The 18626-nt window shown below is 50.3% G+C and overlaps 1 protein-coding gene across 2 annotated transcripts; it reads left to right on the forward strand.

The window, feature by feature from the left end:
* Positions 1-1173: 1173 nt before the first annotated feature.
* On the forward strand, positions 1174-12915 carry SERPINA3 (serpin family A member 3). Of its 2 annotated transcripts, none has more exons than XM_025391540.1 (5): positions 1174-1241; positions 3189-3839; positions 8018-8291; positions 11082-11232; positions 12468-12915. In XM_025391540.1, the coding sequence occupies exons 1-5, from the start codon at positions 1175-1177 to the stop codon at positions 12669-12671; spliced, it is 1347 nt and encodes a 448-aa protein (XP_025247325.1). In that variant the 5' UTR covers position 1174; the 3' UTR covers positions 12672-12915. The 2 variants fall into 2 exon arrangements, with proteins under 2 accessions (XP_025247325.1, XP_025247326.1); XM_025391541.1 differs by having other exon boundaries at positions 1183-1237.
* Positions 12916-18626: the final 5711 nt, after the last annotated feature.

Genomic DNA, 18626 nt, shown 5'->3' on the forward strand with positions numbered 1-18626 from the left:
CTGACCTCAGGTGGTCTGCCCACCTCAGTCTCCGCTGGGAGCATGAGCCACCACTCCCGGCCAAGATTTTTTTTTTCTTTTTGATGAGCCAAAGAAAGACCCCGGACTAGCTAAGAGAGAGGCCCAAGGATACCTGAAGGCTGGGGAGGAGGGACAACCACTTGTTGGGGTGAACCAATAGCAGAGGCTCAGCAGGGCAGAGGCCAAGGCTGAGGACGCCCCCACAGAGAGACACAGAGAGAGCCTGAGGACAAGGGGTTCCTCACAACACCTGTGCTCCCCGAAAGCTCCCCTCCTCACCCCTCTCTAGGTGCCCTACTCTCTGCGGTTGGTGAAGGGGTGCCCAAAATGCAATTGATCTACAGAAAAATAGAGTCCTGTATTTTAAAAATTTATCTAGGTTTGTATATGGACATTCACATCACACAGACAGACACACACGCAGCCACTAACACACACACACACACACAGAGACACCAAAGAAAAGTGCCTTAGAAATACACCAAAATGTGACCGGGCGCAGTGGCTCATGCCTGTAATCCCAGCACTTTGGGAGGCTGAGGAGGGCGGATCACGAGGTCAGGAGTTCGAGACCAGCCTGACCAACATGGTGAAACTCCGTCTCTACTAAAAATACAAAAATTAGCAGGACATGGTGATGTGTGCCTGTAGTCCCAGCTACTCAGGAGGCTGAGACAGAAGAATTGCTTAAACCCGGGAGGCAGAGGTTACAGTGAGCTGAGATCACACCACTGTACTCCAGCCTGGGTGACACAGCAAGACTCCATCTCAAAATAAAAATAAAAAATAAAAAGAAATAAAAAAGAAATACACCAAAATGTTAGTTGGGGTCCTCTCCAGGTAGCAAAGTGCTGGGGGATATTTTCCAAAGTCCTTCTTTATATTCTCTGAGTTTTTCCATGTTCTTTAATGAGTATTTAAAAAGTAGAAAAAAACTAATATGACAAAGGACTTTTTGTGTGTTTGTTTGACCTTTTAAGGAAGAGATTAGAGCTATTCCCATAACCAGGTTATTTGAGTGGGTCTAACAAGCCAGTGTTACCAGAAATTATCATCTGGTCATTTCCAGTCTGAGAACAGAACACTTGGTTGTCCTGGCATTTCTCAAGCAGGGGGAGGAGTTCTCTGCAGGAATAAATAAGCCTCAGCATTCATGAAAATCCATCACTCCAGACAGACGGCTTTGGTATCCACCAGCTACATCCAGCTCCCTGAGGCAGGTAATCCATGGTGTTTGACATCCTGGGAGCAGAGGAATCTGTTTTTCCAGGAAAGTTTTAGGGGGCAGCCTGGAGCGTGCGGAGTGTGAGGGGTGAGCCAAGGCCAGGAGGAGGTGTGCTCAGGTGTTAGGGGCCAGGGGACTGCTCTGGGCTGCCGCTGATTCCCGTGCCTTTTTTAGAGGCATCTTCTGTGTCTGGGTTTTCACACCTGCAAAGGGCGGAGGTGCCCTGGGGCCTCTATGGTCATTTCTGTCTTGATACGTACAGATTCTGGTTCGAGTCCGCTGTGCATCTGGCCCTCAGGGAGGAGGTGCTGTCCTCTTGCCTGGAGCAGGGTGCAGCTCTCAGAACATGTGGCAGATGTGATTATTGCACTGGGTCTCTCTGAGCAGAGGCCACAGGCCTCACTCTGATTTCAGGGTCTCCATGGGGCTGCCTCGGGGGCTCCACTTCCCCAGCAAGACTCCTGGCCAAGTCGACAGATGGGCTGTGTCTCTGGCTAGCAACAGAAAAGACAAACTGCTGGGAAACAGCCAGCTCTCCAACCTGCCCAAACAGAAAAGACAAACCTTTACCCCTGAAATAGTTCTGGAGAAAAATATTGTCTAACATTAATCCAGAGAAATGGTTGCATCAGCCTGAGAGTAAACAGTTGAAGCAAACAAGCTACCTCTGTCCCTGGGCTTGGCCAAAGGCATTTCCACTGGCCTCCTCTCCTTCCCCTCCTTTCCCTCTCTCTTGCCCTCTTCTTTTTCTCCTCCTCTCTCTACCTCTCTCCCCTCCCCTCCCTTCCACTTCCCTCTCTTCCCTGCTCTTCTCCCCAGCACCCAAGCCGCTGCTTTTCTCTTCTGAATTCTAGGACTGAGTGGGCAGAGGCTGAAGGTGAATAATCTTGTTTGCTGCAGTCACCAGCTTGGAACTCAACCCTTCCAGGGTATCTTGTGTAGTAGCTCATGGCTCTTCTCTGGCTTGTAGTTTCAGGCATGGGGTAGTATGGGAGGTTGTGACTCCCGGTACATCTAGTGCGAACCAGGTGCCTTCATCATTTATCTCACCTGAGCCACTTAACATGTTGTGCAGAGATGGAAACAGGTTCAGAGAGGTTCAGTCACCTGCTTGCCACTACGCAGCAATCAAAATTGGCCAAAATGAAATGCCAGTCCAAGTCTGGGAGAATCCAAAGCCCTCTCTGCCTTCTCCCCACTAGGAGGCCCTTCCAGGCTTATGGTGGACACAGATGCCACGTGGCAACCTGGCAGGGGCAGAAAAGAACGTTAGCCTTTCTTTGGTCTTGATGCCGACCATTATCAGGGCCATCTAGGCTCCAGACATTACACCGGGCACTTTCATTTCCCTCTCTCAGTCAATTCTCACTGCAACCCAGCATCACACCGTGGAGGCCTGCGGAGGCCACACCACGTGTCATCTAGAGGCTGGGAGAGTCACTGTGGCCTCTGACTCTGTCCAGGCCTCCTTCATCCCTGGGTTGTACTTTGGTGGCAGTTAGGGGACTCGGGGAAGGGACCCCTGCTTTCTAATCCCCTAGGATGAGGTCTGCTCACCAAGCAGGAGGAGAGGAGCAGGCATTCTGGTTGGACTGAACCTCGGACCCCCCATCAGCCTCCAGACCGAGGAGCCAGGAAAACCTGGCTGCCCACTGGACTCCTTTACCTGTTTGCTGTATGGCCTTGGGCAAGCCCCCTCACCGCTCTGTGCCCAGTTTTTCCACTGGAAAAAAATGGCAACAATTATGGCAGTTACCTCAAAGGATGAAAGGAAGCACAGTGATGTATGTCGGGGGCCCCAGAGAGCACCCACCTGAGGGAGGTTCCAAAGCTAGCAAGAGGCAGCAGAACAGGGACCAGGACGCAGGCCGGGTGGGAGTCAGTGGGAGGTGGTCAGGGCTCCATCTGGCCCTCTGAGACTTAAAGGATCTTTGCTTTGCAGAGTTGAAAATGGAGAGAATGTTACCTCTCCTGGCTCTGGGGCTCTTGGTGGCTGGGTTCTGCCCTGCTGTCCTCTGCTACCCTAACTGCCCACTTGACAAGGAGAATCCGACCCAGGAGGATCAAGACCGGGGGACGCATGTGGACCTCGGATTAGCCTCCACCAACGTGGACTTCGCTTTCAGCCTGTACAAGCAGTTGGTCCTGAAGGCCCCTGATAAGAATGTCATCTTCTCCCCGCTGAGCATCTCCACCGCCTTGGCCTTCCTGTCTCTGGGGGCCCATAATACCACCCTGATGGAGATTCTCAGAGGCCTCAAGTTCAACCTCACGGAGACTTCTGAGGCAGAAATTCACCAGAGCTTCCAGCACCTCCTGCGCACCCTCAACCAGTCCAGCGACGGGCTGCAGCTGAGTATGGGAAATGCTATGTTCGTCGAAGAGCAGCTCAGTCTGCTGGACAGGTTCATGGAGGATGCCAAGAGGCTGTATGGCTCCGAAGCCTTTGCCACTGACTTTCAGGACTCAGCTGTGGCTAAGAAGTTCATCAACGACTACGTGAAGAACAGAACCAGGGGGAAAATCACAGATCTGATCGAGGACCTTGACTCGCAGACAGCGATGGTCCTGGTGAATTACATCTTCTTTAAAGGTGAGTGCCTGGCTTGGGGTTCAGAAGAGGTGGATGTTTAGTTTCGAGCCTCAGGGCTATTTCTGTCCTGACTCAACAACAGTGTTATTAAGCAAACCACTGTAGAGGAGAGTGCCCACAGCGTGGGGGCAGCATAGGCATCAAGGCCCTGCCCTGCCCCATAGACATCGCCATCTCCTGTGGGGTTTTTCCAAATTACGATTTGTCCTTCCAAGACATAACTCAGTGGGGACCATCAGCCCTTGGTCTGAGTCAGTGTGGTGCTTTTCACTCTGATTTATACTTGTCCAGCAAACAGAAAGAAGGAGCTCTCCTTTCAAACCACTCCAGGGCGCGCAGGAGCTACAGCTCCCTCCTTGCAGGGGCGCTGCTAGACTGGGCCAGGAAGCCCCTCTGTCTGGATGCACCTGGGGCTTCTACCCTGCACATGCGGGAGGCAATGGTCCAGCCAGGGGACTTGGTGTCTGGAGGCAGGCAGGTGGGGCTAGGGCCAGCTTCACAGGGGAAGATAATCATCAAGGAGCCTGGCCACTTCCAAAGTTCTACGATTCTGCTCTGCTATCATCTTTAATTATTTTTAAAAATGTGTCATTGACACATAACAAATGAGGGCAGAAATGGCATTGTTCCCATCTGGGGAAGAGCCTGAAAGGTGGGCAGTATCCAAGACATGACCCTTTGCCAGACTCTAACTGGTCCGGAGCCCAATCCCATTGATAGAAACTCAACCAATGCAAACCTCAGCCTGCAAGCTCCGAAGGGGCAGAGCGCAAGCAGGTAGCTTCTGCCTTCTGGAACCCGCAGTCCAGATGGGGACAAAAAAAAAGAGATAGGGACACAAAGAGTGATCACTGAGCCAGAGGGTGGAAAGGTGCTTAGGAGACATGAGCTGCTTGGAGGCAGAGTCCTGCTTGGGGGCTGTGGGTTGATTCCTGGGCAAGCTGCTTCCTCTCCTGGGCCTGGGTTTTCATCTGTAAATGAATGCGTGGCTCCAGATCTCCCTCTAAGACTACTTCATGCCTCACATGACATTTGTTCTTTGAGTTTCCCGTGTTCTCCCCTCCTACCACCTAGCCCTGTGCTAGGACTCTCCCCTCCAGGACACAGTAGCCAGCCCAGCTTTCCCTCCCCACCTGCCTCTGCCAATGGGAAACAGACAGGTGGTAAACAGGTGGGCAGTGGAGCTGGCCCCATGTCTCCACCCTCCCCTGGAAGCTCCCACTCCCCTCCTTGTTCAGTGCTCTGGTCCTCCTGGAGTGGAGACCTGCAGGGCCCCTCCCCTTCCTCTGTTGACCTCTCCTCACTCTCCAGGTGCCAGTTTTGTTCCCTGCCTCAGCCTGGTTTACATACAGTGTATGTGATGGGGCTTGGTCACTGCTGGGGCCGCCCTGTGGAAGGTGGAGGGGGCTGAGCATGCATGAGCTTCAGGCTGAGACCGTCCCAGCTCAGAACGCTGGAGTGCTTGTTCTCTCCCTTTCTGCTCTTCCTCTTCCGCTGCACCCACTGGACCCGCGAGCATGCGAGGATTGACTCACCCAATGATGCTAGAACTATGTATTCAACTGAAAGTAAGGGAGAGGGGGCATCCAACCAGGGGCAGAAGATGGGAATTCAAGAAAGGAAGGTTTCCGCTAGAAAACTGTTTTCTTCTTTTCTCTTAAATCCAGATAGAAAAAGAAGGGAAGGTCATTACAGAAGAGATAAGTCGAGTCAAGCAGAGATCGGATACTAAAGACACTAGTCTAACCAGACATTTGGGCCCTCAGTTGAATAGTTGAGGATGTCAGAAGATGTTAAGGAGGCAGAATCAGAAAACTTGGTGACTGGCAGACAGAAATGGGGGGAGATGGGGCCAGATGTGAGAAGATTTAAAGGCTTGTAGAGCCTGGGTGGTGATTTCATCCAGCAAACCTATCCCTCTCCCCATTCTGGCATACAAGGCAGCAGTCGGGGTCCCCACAGGGAGCCCATCTTCCTGGCAGAGACCCATGCTGGAGATCTGGCCAGCTGAAAGGCTCCAGAGGAGCTCAGTGCCCTGGGTAATATGAGAAGGTGCTCCATGGTACTGCCCTCACATGGAGGCCACAGAAGCACCTGAATGGCTGCTGCAGTTGGTGATGGGGACACCTGTTCAACTGAAATATCTCCTACCCTGAGATGGGTCCTTGCTCTGAGGGGTCTTTACAATTAGATTTGTCCCCAGTCATTCCATGTTGGGAGGTTGCAGGGACCAGAGAAGCTGAGATGGTCTTTGGGGAGGGGGAAGGAAAGATGGACTGTTATTTTGGTCCTAAAAGTCCAAAGGTGGGGAAGTGTCAAGAAGGAAGATGAGGGCACAAGAGAATGTAAGGCCACCCAGAAGCTGGCTCTCATTGCAATTACGGAAAGGAAAACCAAAATAAAGAAAGAAAGGGAAGAAGCTCCCATTTATTGAGCACCTACTCTCACCAGCCATACACATGCAATACCTCATTTAATCCTTGCAGCAGCTCTGAAAGGTGGATGGTGGTGTTGCCATTTGTTAAGTAGGAGACATGAAGTCCAGAAAAGCAAATAATTAAACATTCAAAATTGACCTGGGCCCATTTGAAAATTCCTTTTTCTGCCTCATTTTAGCCCCTAATGTAAAGCCATTTGTGACTTTATCAGCTTTTACCAAGCACCTCCCAAAACCAAGAATGGAGGTGACAGATTGTGGAGCCCACAACCTAGAGAAAGAATTGACGATTTTTTTCTATAAAGGAAAAGTAGTAAGTATTTTAGTAGCAGTAGTAGTAAGTATTTTAGTAAGTAAGTATTTTAGGCTGTGTGGTTCACATGAGGTCCCTTTTGCAGATTCTTCTTTTCATCTTCCTCCTCTGCTTCTTCTTCATCTTCTCTTTCCTCTTCTTTTTTTTTACAACCTTTAAAAAATATAAGCACCATTCTTAGCTTTAGGTACATGCAGAAATAAGCCGAGGCTGTATTGGCTTACAGGCTATAGTTTCCCGACCCCTGTTCTAAAGGAGGAAAATAATTGTATCCAACTAAATTCATGCAAATCATAGGCCTATGTCATAATTCCCGAAGAATGAGTTTCATGGAATTTTCAACATTTTAAATATATTACTCCATTCTTCCCTTGCTTGCATAGTTTCTGATGAGAAGTCTGCTGTCATTTTCATCCTTATTCCTTTTTAGATAAGGTGGAGTTTTCCTCCCTCTGCCCCTACCTCTACCTCTTTCAAGATTTTCTCTTTCTCTTTACTGTGGTAAATAGGCCTTTAGTGAGAGGAATTATATCAGTCTGGCTAGAAGTCAGACTGAATTTCATGTTTGTGATAGCTAGAGGTGCCAGAGGCAGTTTCATGGAATTTTACCTTTGCAACACTGAAAACCTAGGCAGCCTCAGAGTCAGAATACCCACAATTGAATCCTCGGCCAGACAGACACCAAATCCAGGGCAAGTCTTAGCTGGATGTTCACGGTCTGTAGAGGTGGACATGAGCACATGAGCTAGATATGAGCTGAGGACCATAGCCAGCTCATGGCTTTTGTGATGTCCAAAACCCCCACCCCCTAAGATGTCTCAAATGTCCCTAGGCTTTTATTCCCATGGTCTCTCCTGGCTCTGAGTTCTATCTTCCACTAAGGTTCTCCCTGTTCCTCCCCTCATTCACACTGATCGGCGTCTCTTCTGTCTGCCCTCACCAACTCACATACAGAACCCAGTCTCTTTCCTCCTATTTCCGCCCAAAGCCCTGCCACAAACCACTGTTATATGTTCACATCCCTGTAATGCCAGCGAGTAACAATTGCTAATGAAACATTTTTCCTATTAAGAAACCAAGACTGTCCCATTTCTCCTCAGGCACCAGCCTCCCAAGTGTTGTCATGCCTCTTTCCCTCACTTTCCCTAAACCTTCTCTCTCTCTCTTGCACTCCTTATTCCCAGATTCCTATTGATTTCTCATTTAGCCCAAGAAACTAGGTCTTTCTTTCATGGCTCTTTTCTGAATCCAAGCCTGCTGGGCTCTCCCTCACCCCCAATAACTTTTACTATTGCCAAGCTACTTCTCTAAACCAAAGCAGGGTCACTTCTGTGAGGGACTCTGGGCACTTCCACTGCTGGGGAAGCAGAGTCAAGGCAGGGTGACCCTTGCACTCATACGTTCTCCAACTGCTTCCTCCACCTTCAGCCAAATGGAAGATGCCCTTTGACCCCCAGGATACTCATGATTCAAGGTTCTACTGGAGCAAGAGAAGGTGGGTAAAGGTGCCCATGATGAGTTTGCAGCACGTGACTACACCTTACTTCCGGGACGAGGAGCTGTCCTGCACCGTAGTGGAGCTGAAGTACATAGGCAATGCTAGTGCACTCTTCATCCTCCCTGATCAAGACAAGATGGAGGAAGTGGAAGCCATGCTGCTCCCAGAGACCCTGAAGCGGTGGAAAGACTCACTGGAGTTCAGGTGATTCTTCCTGGCCCCCCAAGACCCCACATCTCTCCAACTCAAGGTCTCACCAATGTCCAGGGACAAGGGCATGGTGGTGGGAGAACTCGTACAGGGACAGGTGGAATTTACACTTACTTTGCCCTGTGCTGCCTGGGTGGCTTTGGGCTTGATTTTTTATTTTTTCTTCTTTAAGATGATGACATCAGACAGGACAAGGGGCTATGGCTTCCTCTGACTCCAGCATGTTCTAAGTCATGAGAAATCTTTTGCACAGTCCCAAACACTCATGCATGGTCTCTCCTGGTCTCAATCTCTTGAAGGGAGAGAGAAACAGAAGGAATTGTGATCAGTTGAGGGCTGTGGTGAGATGGACACTGAGAATCAGCTCTGCACTGGTGAACCACTATATTTATTCATTTGCTCAGCATTTGCTGCATGATTAATTGAGCACCTACTATGCGTCAGACACTAATTTGCACCCTGAGAGTAAATCAGTACATAAAACACAACATTTCCTGCCCTCTTGGAACTTACTTTGTAGTAGGAGAGGAGAGAGGCAATAAATAAATATAGCAAATAAGTTGTGTGATATGTTAGAAGGCGAGAAATTGAGTAGGGGGATAGAAACTGAGTAGAGGAGGATGAAAGGATCAGGAAAACTGGAACTTGTGTTAGCTTGTGATTTTAAATAGAGTGGCCATTAGGTGATGTCTGAGCATCCATATAACAGAGGGGAGGGGTGAAGTTGTGTTGGTATATCAGGGAAAAGCATTCCTGGCAGAGGGAACAGTCAGTGCAAAGCCTCTGAGGTGGAAGTGAGCTTGATATGTTCAAGGAAGAGCGAGGCCAGAGTGGCTGGAGCAAAGCGAGTGAGAAGAGAGTTGAGAGAGGTCAGGAATCCCAAAAGGGGTGGAGCAGCTTATGTAGGGCCACGTAGACCCCTAGAAAACCTTGTCCTTCCTCCTGTCTGTGAAATGGAGAGCCATCAGGAGGTTTGGAGGAGGGCGGCGAGCCGAGTGTTGTTTTAAAAGATGAATCCTGGCTGCTGAGAGGAGAATAACTATAGAGCAGGTGTGCAGTCGTTGACCCCTGCAGGAGCCAGACACAGACATGAGGTGGGAACTCACTGTGGCTGGGACCCAGGAGGGAGCCATGCATGTAGAAGTGGTTGCATTCCAGATAAACCTGAGGGTAGAAGAACAGACTGGGGCACATGGAATTGAGCTGACCGATTTCATGGGGACACAGTGAGGTGGAGCAGTAGTTCCGGGCCCAGACCCTGCAGTGGGCCCAGGGAGTGCATGTGGGCAATTGTGCGGGGTAGGGAGGGAGGAGCACCAGCCTTGGGTTCAGACCGTGGTGGTTGGTGTGACCTGAAGCAGGTCATTGCTCTTCTCTGGAACTCAGCTCTCTCCTGAATAGAGAGAAGTGCCCTTTCCCCACCACCCCTGTTTTCACTAGGTGATTATGAGAATCCAGTGAGATATTGTATGTGGAAGCCGTAATAAACCACCAAGGGCGAGGAAGCTGCTTCAACACAAACTGAGGCTGCAGCCCCTGCCCCAACCACTGTCCAGAGAGCTGGAAACCTCTCGGGATTGCCTGACCCTTAGCCCCTCCTCACTCTAGATCCCAGGAGACCCCAGAACATGGGAGTCCTACCCAACCCATCCATTTACTCCCAGACTCCTTCTTCCTTTAGCACCAAATAGCCACCAGGGAGCGGGGCTCAGCAAATAGTTTTGAATGGCAAGAGTTCTCCAAACACTTTAGATTTACAAAATGCTTAGATTTACAAAATGCTGTGGTCCACACACTCCTGGCCCACAGAGAATGCTCACTAGATATTTGCTGCATGAAGGATGGAATGAAGGGACAAACACATGAATGAATGAATAAAAATAGAAATAGGACACCTTCCTCCTTCGTGGGACTCAGAGTCCAATGGAAGACACAGCCTCCTGTATAATTGTAAGACCAGGCAGACAGTGATAGGCGTCTCCAGAGGGCTATACGCTAAGGGAGGGGGAGCTCGCAGGTGGGAGGTGTGACTTGGGCCTCTAACAGCTTGTGGCCTGCTCTATGCCAGTCCACACCTGGCTTGAGGGACAGTGCCCACCGGCGAGGCAAGATGGGAACCTCCAACTGATTGTTTCAGGGTCCCCAAAGCTCTTCCAATACAATCAGACTCCTCAGAGACCCCCAGGCCCTTTTTGACCTGCCTCTGGCTCCTGCCCCACCTCATCCCTCACTATCCCTCTCCCTGAGACACTGAGGTCACCCACCACCCTGCGGAGCAACTCCTCCTGCTCCCACCTTCTTCCAGGTTCTTCCACCTGCCTCCTGCCCACCTCTTCACCTAGCTAGCTCCTTTCCCACCTTTGGGACTCAGTCTCAACGCCACCTCCTACAGGAAGCCTTCCTGGTGCTCCCGTGAAGCAAACTGCCATGCAGCCAGTGCAGCTGACCTGGTCCAGGCTCTCAACACAATCAGGAGTCCCTGCTGGTGTGAAGGTGCTTCGACCGCATTGCAAACTGCAGGGAAAGGGCAGGACCAGGCTTGAGCAGGGCCACAACTCCAGACTTGGTGCGCTGCCTGGAGCCTTTCACACTTGCAGATCTGAATGAATAATTAATGAACAAGAAGAGTAAAGACAGGGGTTAAGAAATTGAGGAACAGATTATCTATTTCCAGTCAGAAGGGGGTGACTGTAGAGGAAACCAGGGAAGACCATGCTGCGAGATGGGAGGCAGGTAGGCACTGATCAGCAGAGGTTCAGATACTTTTTTTTTCTCATTTTCTAGACATATAGACGAGCTCTACCTGCCAAAGTTTTCCATCTCGAGGGACTATGACCTGGAAGACGTACTTCGCCAGCTGGGCATTGAGGAAGTCTTCACCAGCAAGGCTGACTTGTCAGGGATCACAGGGGCCAGGAACCTAGCAGTCTCCCAGGTGAGTCTTCAGACTTGGGTCAATTCATCCTTTGTATCCGAACTTGAATGGTGAAAGCCAAATGGACTTTTGGGTACTCTTGAACTTGGGTTAATGCAAGTGCATTTCTCATTATGCACTCACCCTGCTTGGGACACCCCCAAGCCAAGAAGAGCTAAGTTATAGCCCAGCTCCTGTTGCTGTGTTAGGGGCTGGTCCTCTACAACATAATGTCACCCAGGCTTGGAATCAGAAAGCCATGGACACCATTCCACACCACACCATTTACTACCCATGGAGGCAAACAATTGAAGTCCTCCACCCCCAGCTTTTCATGTGTAAAATGGTAGTGATAGTTCTTGGCCAGTATCCAGTGCCTGGGTACTTACTGTGGAAGCCACAGTAAACCACCAAGGGCGAAGGAGTTGCTTCAACACTAACCTGAGGCTGCTGCCCCTGCCCCAACCACTGTCCAGAGGGCCAGACGCCTCTTGGGATTGCCTGGGCAGGTAATGCCAATAGGTAATAACAATGACTATCTAGCAATTGTGATGAAAATAAGCTCAGAGTATGAGAGAAGATTACTTGGGACACTCAGTTGTGTTACTCAAAGCAGAGGTGCCAAGGCAGGGTGGCCGTGCAGCCCTTCGCTCTTGTCTGCCCTCTGTGCTCACACAGCCCTGGGTTGAGAGCTGCACTCCACCTTCCAAACAGCAAAGTACCAGAACGGCGTGTGTAGAGGAGCGGACCCATATGGTTCAGGAATTCAAGGCCATGAAAAGTACTTGAAAACCCCAAAGATGTTTAAGCTAGAGCAGGAGAGATGCTGAAAGCCATGCTGGCCTGGCCGAGGAGGTTTCTGCAGCAGCTTCTTGTGGTCAAGAGCTGCCAGGATGTTGCTTGGAAGAAAAATACTTTACATTGCTCTTGCTCTTCCTCCCAACAGTAGTGGCTGTTTTGGGGGCAACAGACTCTCAACTCGGACAGAAAGGGATGCATATGAGTTGCTCCATCCTTTACCTCGATGGCTCTGGGCAAATCACACACAGCATCTGGGTCTCCATGTGCATATCTAGGCATCGGTACTCTGCAAAACTAGTTGGCAGGGGAGTTGAGAGGAGCAAACATTCAACAGCGCAAAGACAGGCCAGTGCTCGGTGCTCAATGCACGTTAGTCCCCTTAGCGGCACACAGTCAGGTTGCTGACTTCCTGCCCATCTGCGTCTCCCGTGAGTAATGTTCTGCTCTCCCCACAGGTGGTCCACAAGGCTGTGCTTGATGTGTCTGAGGAGGGCACAGAAGCATCTGCTGCCACAGGAGCCAAAATCATCCTCCTTTCTGGATTCGTGGACCCAAAGATCACTGTGCGTTTCAACAGGCCCTTCCTGATGATCATCGTCCCTATGGACACCCAGAACATCTTCTTCATAAGCAAAGTCATCAATCCCAAGCAAGCCTAGAGCTTGCCATCAAGCAGTGGGGCTTTCAGTAGGGAGCCTGGAATGGAAGCTGGATACTCGGGTCTCTGGGCACAGCCTGACCCCTGTGCACCGAGTGGCCAGGGCATGTCTGGCCCTGTCTGCTCATCCTTGGAAGGTGACAGCAACTGCCTATGTAGCTCCCACATGCACAGGGGCCCGTGGACTCTTCACTCTGGAGGGTCCTGGGTCTTCCGAGAGCAATAAACAGTTTCCTTGGACACGTTGCTTGTGCCTTTCCATGCTGACTGCCAGACTCTGTACTTCTGAGGCTACTTGTGCCCCAAAGCCAAGCCCCCTGACCTCCCATGCAGGCTCAGCTCCACCCCAGAATCTGGGCTGCTTCTGCCTTCAGCTGCAGCAGCCTGCCCAGAACCATCTAAGCTTGTGACTGAGCTCACCCAGACCTCAGGCCCAGGGCTGGCAGGGGAACCTGCTGCTCTAAGGCTAATTCCTGCCTCCTGGGCTTCTGGGTGCCCACTTTCAGTTTCCCTCTTTCCACCCGCAGGGCCGAGGCTCCACCTGGCTCTTTCAAGAGCTCCTAGCCCTGACCACATCTAGCACAGCCCCCGGACCCCTCGCTCCTACAGCTGGGTAGGGTTTTATCATGGGACGTCCCTCTTCTGCCCTTTAGCACCCCTAATTTGGGGGAAGTAGCTACTTTCTGGGTTTCCAGACTGAGCCCCTCAACTGCTTCACCAGTTCCTAGCCCTGGCTGTGTGAATGATCTCCCTCAACAACCAGAGTGCAGAGCTGAGGACAAAGGAACCATCAGCGCACAACTGCAATAAAAGCAATCATGGAGTCAGGCATTTAACCGAGGCTCTCAGGCACCTTGCAATCTCTATCACAAAGTCTATAATGATAATGTCGACAGCAGCTGATTACTTGAGGTTTTGATGCCAGACAATCTGCTAAGGTCTTTCCCTGAAATAACCAATTGAATCCTCCTGATGTCCCTATAAGATAAATGCTCTCAGCAGTCCCATTCTATGGATGAGGAAACTGAGGCACAGAGAGTCTTAGTAATTTTCCCAAGGCCATGTAGCTAGTAATTATCGCCTGTAGAATGTTAGTCTATCATTCCTGACACCAGAGGCGCCCTCTTAACCACAAAGTGATTTCCGTAGGGATTGCCTTCATGGAATGTACAACCTGATGGCAAATAGATGGTGAAACAAGTCTGTGGAAGCTGAGGGAGAGCACCAAATTCAGTTTGGGAAGTCAAGAGAAGGCTTCTTGGAGGAGGCAACTTCTGTGCTGAGGTCAGGGAAAGAGAAGGTGGTCAAGTGAACAGAGGGGACAACACTTCAGATGGGAAAAAGAGCAATGGTAGCATTCAAGAAACCAAAAGAAATTGGGTGGCTCTGGGGCAAAGAGCAGAGAGGCTGAGGGGCTACAGAGAGGAAGGGACCATGACAGAGCCGCTGGGCTGCAGAGGGGCTGGCCACTGGCAAGGATTCCCAAGAGTTTCCTTAGGGCCACAGGGAGCTTTAAGGGAGTTTAAACTCAGATGTGATGGAAGCAGCTTTGCACACTAGAAAAGTACTCTGGCTGCTGAGTAGAAAAATGATTCATAACCCAGGACAAGGATGTGGGTTGGACATCGAGGGGTCTCTGTGGGAACTGGGGCAAAATAGGTCAGAGCTGGGGAGGGAGAGCAGGCATGATTCTGTTGAAAGACTTTGAGGAGAATGGGTGTGAATTTCTGATTGCAGGTGGGGTGGAAGGGAGAATCACTGTATTTGGGTTTGGGCCCCTGGGTGATCCCCAGTTCTCTGAATAGGAAACCCAGCAGGGGCTTGCTGGCAAGGGAAGTCGATACATTCAGATTTGGACCTCCCATGTCTGAGGTTCCTGGGAGACACCCCAGGAGCTCGTTCAGGAAGCAGCAAGGCTGAAGTCAGGAGAGAAATCTGGGCTGGAGGGAAGCATTCAGGATCCTCCCCTGGGATGGGCAAGTGAGTATTGAGGGTGTCCCCTCAAATGAGTGCCATGGAGTGAAAAGAAAAGGGGAACCTCAAGGACTGGCTAAGAAAGGACAACCCACCAAGGAGAGTCACCAGCGTGGGGCAGGAGACAAGAGGACAGGGAGAAAGCTGTTGCCACAGGACCAAGAGGAGAGACTTATCCAGGGGAGAGGGGAGAAAACCTAGAGACAAATGATGAATGAATGGAATGAAAGGGTCCGTGGGATTTAGTGATCTAAAACCACTCAGGATCACAAATGCAATGTTAGCAGAATTAAGAGAGGACCGCAGTGGGCTGGAGAGTGAGCAGGAGAGGGAGAGAGGGAAGGCAAGACAGCGTGCAAATGCCTGTTTAGACTGGCCTTTAGGGAAGGAGAGAGAGAGGGTGGTGGGTAGTGAGTGCTAGGCTGAAGTTAGCTGCAGTGCTTGACAGATGTGAGAGCCTTGAGCAAGCTTGCATAACCATAGAAAGGATTCAGGAGGCAGGGTGACAAGCAACCAGGGTTGCAGAGTGGCACAACTCCTCAGGTTACAATTCACAGGTGGTTTGGCACCATCCTAAGGTTACGGTTCACAGGTGGTTTGACATTGCCTTCAACTCTGAGTTGCAGAATGAGCAGTCGGCCAGGCTGCATGAAGCATTCCTGGAGAGGGCACAGGTGGAGGGCAAGGATCAAGGGTCAAGGCTTCCACTGTCACGGGAACGCAGGGAGGGCCTGGCGAGGGGGCTGGTGAGGGTGTGTGTTTATTGGGAGGATCAGGTGACCTCCTCTCCTCCAATGACTCTGATGATTTCTAGTATAGGAGGCAAAGTCACCTGCTTAGTGATATTTGCCAGAGGTAGGGGCAGAAAAAGGAACAAAATGGGACAGAGAGTGGACCAGGGTGTCACGGCAGGTCAGCCAGGCTCACTGATGAGCGCCTTGGAGGTCCAGCTCCAGGAATTCTTGGTGGTTCCAGACTTTACAGACAGTTGTGGAATCCCCCATCTGGTGGAATATTTCTCCATTCTTACCAGTCCCCTTGTGGGCTTCAAGAAGGCCAAGTGCTGATCAGAAGGACAGGAGTCAAGGGGGCTGGAGGTACAGACTAGAGAAGGGTTGACGTCCTGGACTTGAGATCAGCACTGGGTGGTACAGATGAGGGCAGAGGGAGTTGATCACTGGGGAAGACTGAGGATGGGGAGATGGGGTGCCTAGGAGGTCCAAGAATGACCTGTGAGAAGTGCCAAATGAACTATGAAAGCTACTTTTTCCCCTGAAGAGGATGTTTTCGCATTGACTCTCAGTTTTCTCACCTGTAAGGTGAAAACCATGATAGAGTGTGTATGTCTGCGTGCATCCATGTGTAAGAAGTCAGCAAGTCACTGAAATGCTTGCTCCGGAGTCTGAACGTTCTTTTGACAGCAATTTAAAAACTCCTGAGATGATCTTTCCCATGTGAACTAACTCCTCATCCAGGCTGGCATGGCTTCTCGTGCCTTGACTGGAGCCAGACGACATAGCATTGGACAAGGCTCTGACCTGCCCAACTCCTGTCCCCAGTCCCTCCCGGCCTCAGTCCAGGTGTCTAAGGAGCCTTACCACAGCCCAGGGTTCATTCCCTTCTGTGACTTAGGTCTGGAAATTGCTGGCTGAAAACTGAGTTCCTCCCTTAAGGGAGCGTCTGGACCCCAGATCTGTGAGTGTGGGGCTTAGTTTCATTCTTCTTCCTCCCCTGGGAGCTGAGGGCACATCCACCTGCTGATCACTAACTATTGCCCTTAAATGGCTTCCTGACACTAGCTGCAGGGACAAACCAGCCCCTGTCCTGGCTTATTACCTCCCTCACTAACCAGAAGTTAAGTCCAAGCCTGAGAGGCACTGACACCAATAAAAGACACCTACTTACTCTCTCATTCAACCCATGCAAATTGCCAACCCTCCAAGTGCAGGCCCTGAGCTGGCCCTGGGGATTCCAAGGTAAAGAAAGTGGATCTGAAATTTGCCCTCATAGAGTGTTCAATTTATCGAACAAGACAGAAAACTGAACATGGGCATGACAGCAGCCCTGAGGAGTGGGGTACAGGATGTCCGGAGAGGGCAGGAATCAACTCCAGACTAGAAGAGTCAAGTTTGGTCTCCTAGAAGAACCGTCCTCAAATGCAAAATCTTGTACACTGAAGAGGAGACACCAGGGAGACATACCAGCAGAAAAGGAGAGGGAGTGTGGTGTGGCCATGGAGCTAGAAGAAGATCTTATGGTCTGGATGACCGATGTTTGAGGGAACCATGGTCATCTGTGGAGCTAAAGAGAAAAACATGAACAAGAACATGCCTTGGAAACCATGTTAAGGATCTCAGAGTTTATTCAAAGAGTGGTGAGCCACAGTGAATATTATACAAAGGGAGGCGTTTTGATTAGATTTCACTAAGATCACCCTGGCTGAGCAGGGAAGAATGGATAGGGTATTCAGTGTTGACTTGGTGAAAAGAAGATAACGCAATGACCAAGAGTTTCAGCTTTGCTAGGAATTGGGAGAGGACAGAGAGGAAAGGAGACCAATTGGAGAGATATTTATTGGACAGAATTGAGGAGACTTCATGGTTGATTGTGTGGGGGACAGAAAGGAAGCAAAGACGGCACCCAAGTTGCTGGGTTGGAAACTTGGGGAACTGAAATCCACATGCCGTTCTATAAGCTAAGGATTATGAATAACGTTTTGTGCAGGAAGAAGATAAATCCTGATGTGGACATGTGGAGTTGGAGATGCCTGGATGTCATCTAAGAAGAGAAGTCCAATAGAGAATGGGCTCTATGGATCTGAAGTTCAGTAGGGAAATTTGGGCAGGAGGGATGGAATTCAGGATTTCTTCTTGTCAAAAATGTGAGGACACTCCTGCCAAATGACTTCTAATTTTCCCTGTGCCATAGAAAGAGATGTTATCTGCTGAGTCCATCATGGGGAAGCAAAAAGCCCAGAAGTCTGGAGGAGGGGAAACGAGGACACATCAGGAAACCTCGATGTTCTAGCAAGCACTAATAAGGGTCCCGTGGGGTCTGGAGACCACTGTGTCACTAACCTGTACAGGTGTGTGGTTCCAGGTATACTCGGCAGTTCAGACATAGACAAAAAGGGGACAGACTGCAAGTGGCTACTGGAGCCAAAATTTCCCCCGGCTACAGGACAGAGGGACCATGAGTGGCTGACATAAGGAAAAATGAATACATCTGAAAATATTGACCAGAGAGTCATTCAAATGATGGGATTTTCATATTCCAGGCCGGGGACATCAAGGAGCCATAATAGGAGGAGCTGATGGGTGATAGAGGTGTCTGGAAACAAGATGGTACTTTGAAGTTGAATAGGCGATGGTGCATTGAGGTTGAAGAGACGGGATGATTCCTATATTGCTAAAAGGGTTCCTTCCACTTGCTCAACATCCATTTTACATAGATCTACCAGCTGGGAAATTGGGAAACAATGTCCACAAATTCCATGCAGCTGATTCTCCTGTCTACTCCTCCTTTCTTCTCTGAGCCCTTCCTCTCACCACACAGCTCCCCATGGTGACTTTTGAGTCAGCAAACCTTCAAAGTCCAGTTCAGATCTTGGTCACATGACTTTGGCCAAATTACCTGGCATCACTGTTACTGCCTCTGCTCTTGAATGATGGGAGAACATCTACTCTAGAGGACCATCAGGTGGATTACAAAGAATAATAATAACAACACATGTCAAAGACCTGGCTGGGTTCCACAACCCTGCTCCACTGCCTACAGCCTCTGCCACACCAGAAACACGCATGACACTCTCTTGGGCCCACAGGTGCTGCTAAGGGCTGTGATTGATGTGGCCAAGAAGGGCACAGAGGAATTAAGCTTCAATTCTCTACAAAGGAAACCCCACTGACCATTGTGCATTTCAACAGCCCTTTCCTGATGCCCATCCTCTCCCCAGATACCCAGAGCATCGTCTCTGGGCAAA

This window comes from Theropithecus gelada, chromosome 7b, assembly GCF_003255815.1.
Source record: "Theropithecus gelada isolate Dixy chromosome 7b, Tgel_1.0, whole genome shotgun sequence".
Lineage (NCBI taxonomy): Eukaryota > Metazoa > Chordata > Mammalia > Primates > Cercopithecidae > Theropithecus > Theropithecus gelada.

What these genes read in the sequence shown, in the direction of transcription:
- SERPINA3 (XM_025391540.1), top strand. Translation starts at nt 1,175, where the DNA reads ATGAAAATCCATCACTCCAGACAGACGGCTTTGGTATCCACCAGCTAC. An exon ending in GAATTACATCTTCTTTAAAG is followed by an intron (nt 3,840 to 8,017) that starts GTGAGTGCCTGG and finishes CTCCACCTTCAG; the next exon opens with CCAAATGGAAGATGCCCTTT. An exon ending in GGAACCTAGCAGTCTCCCAG is followed by an intron (nt 11,233 to 12,467) that starts GTGAGTCTTCAG and finishes CTCTCCCCACAG; the next exon opens with GTGGTCCACAAGGCTGTGCT.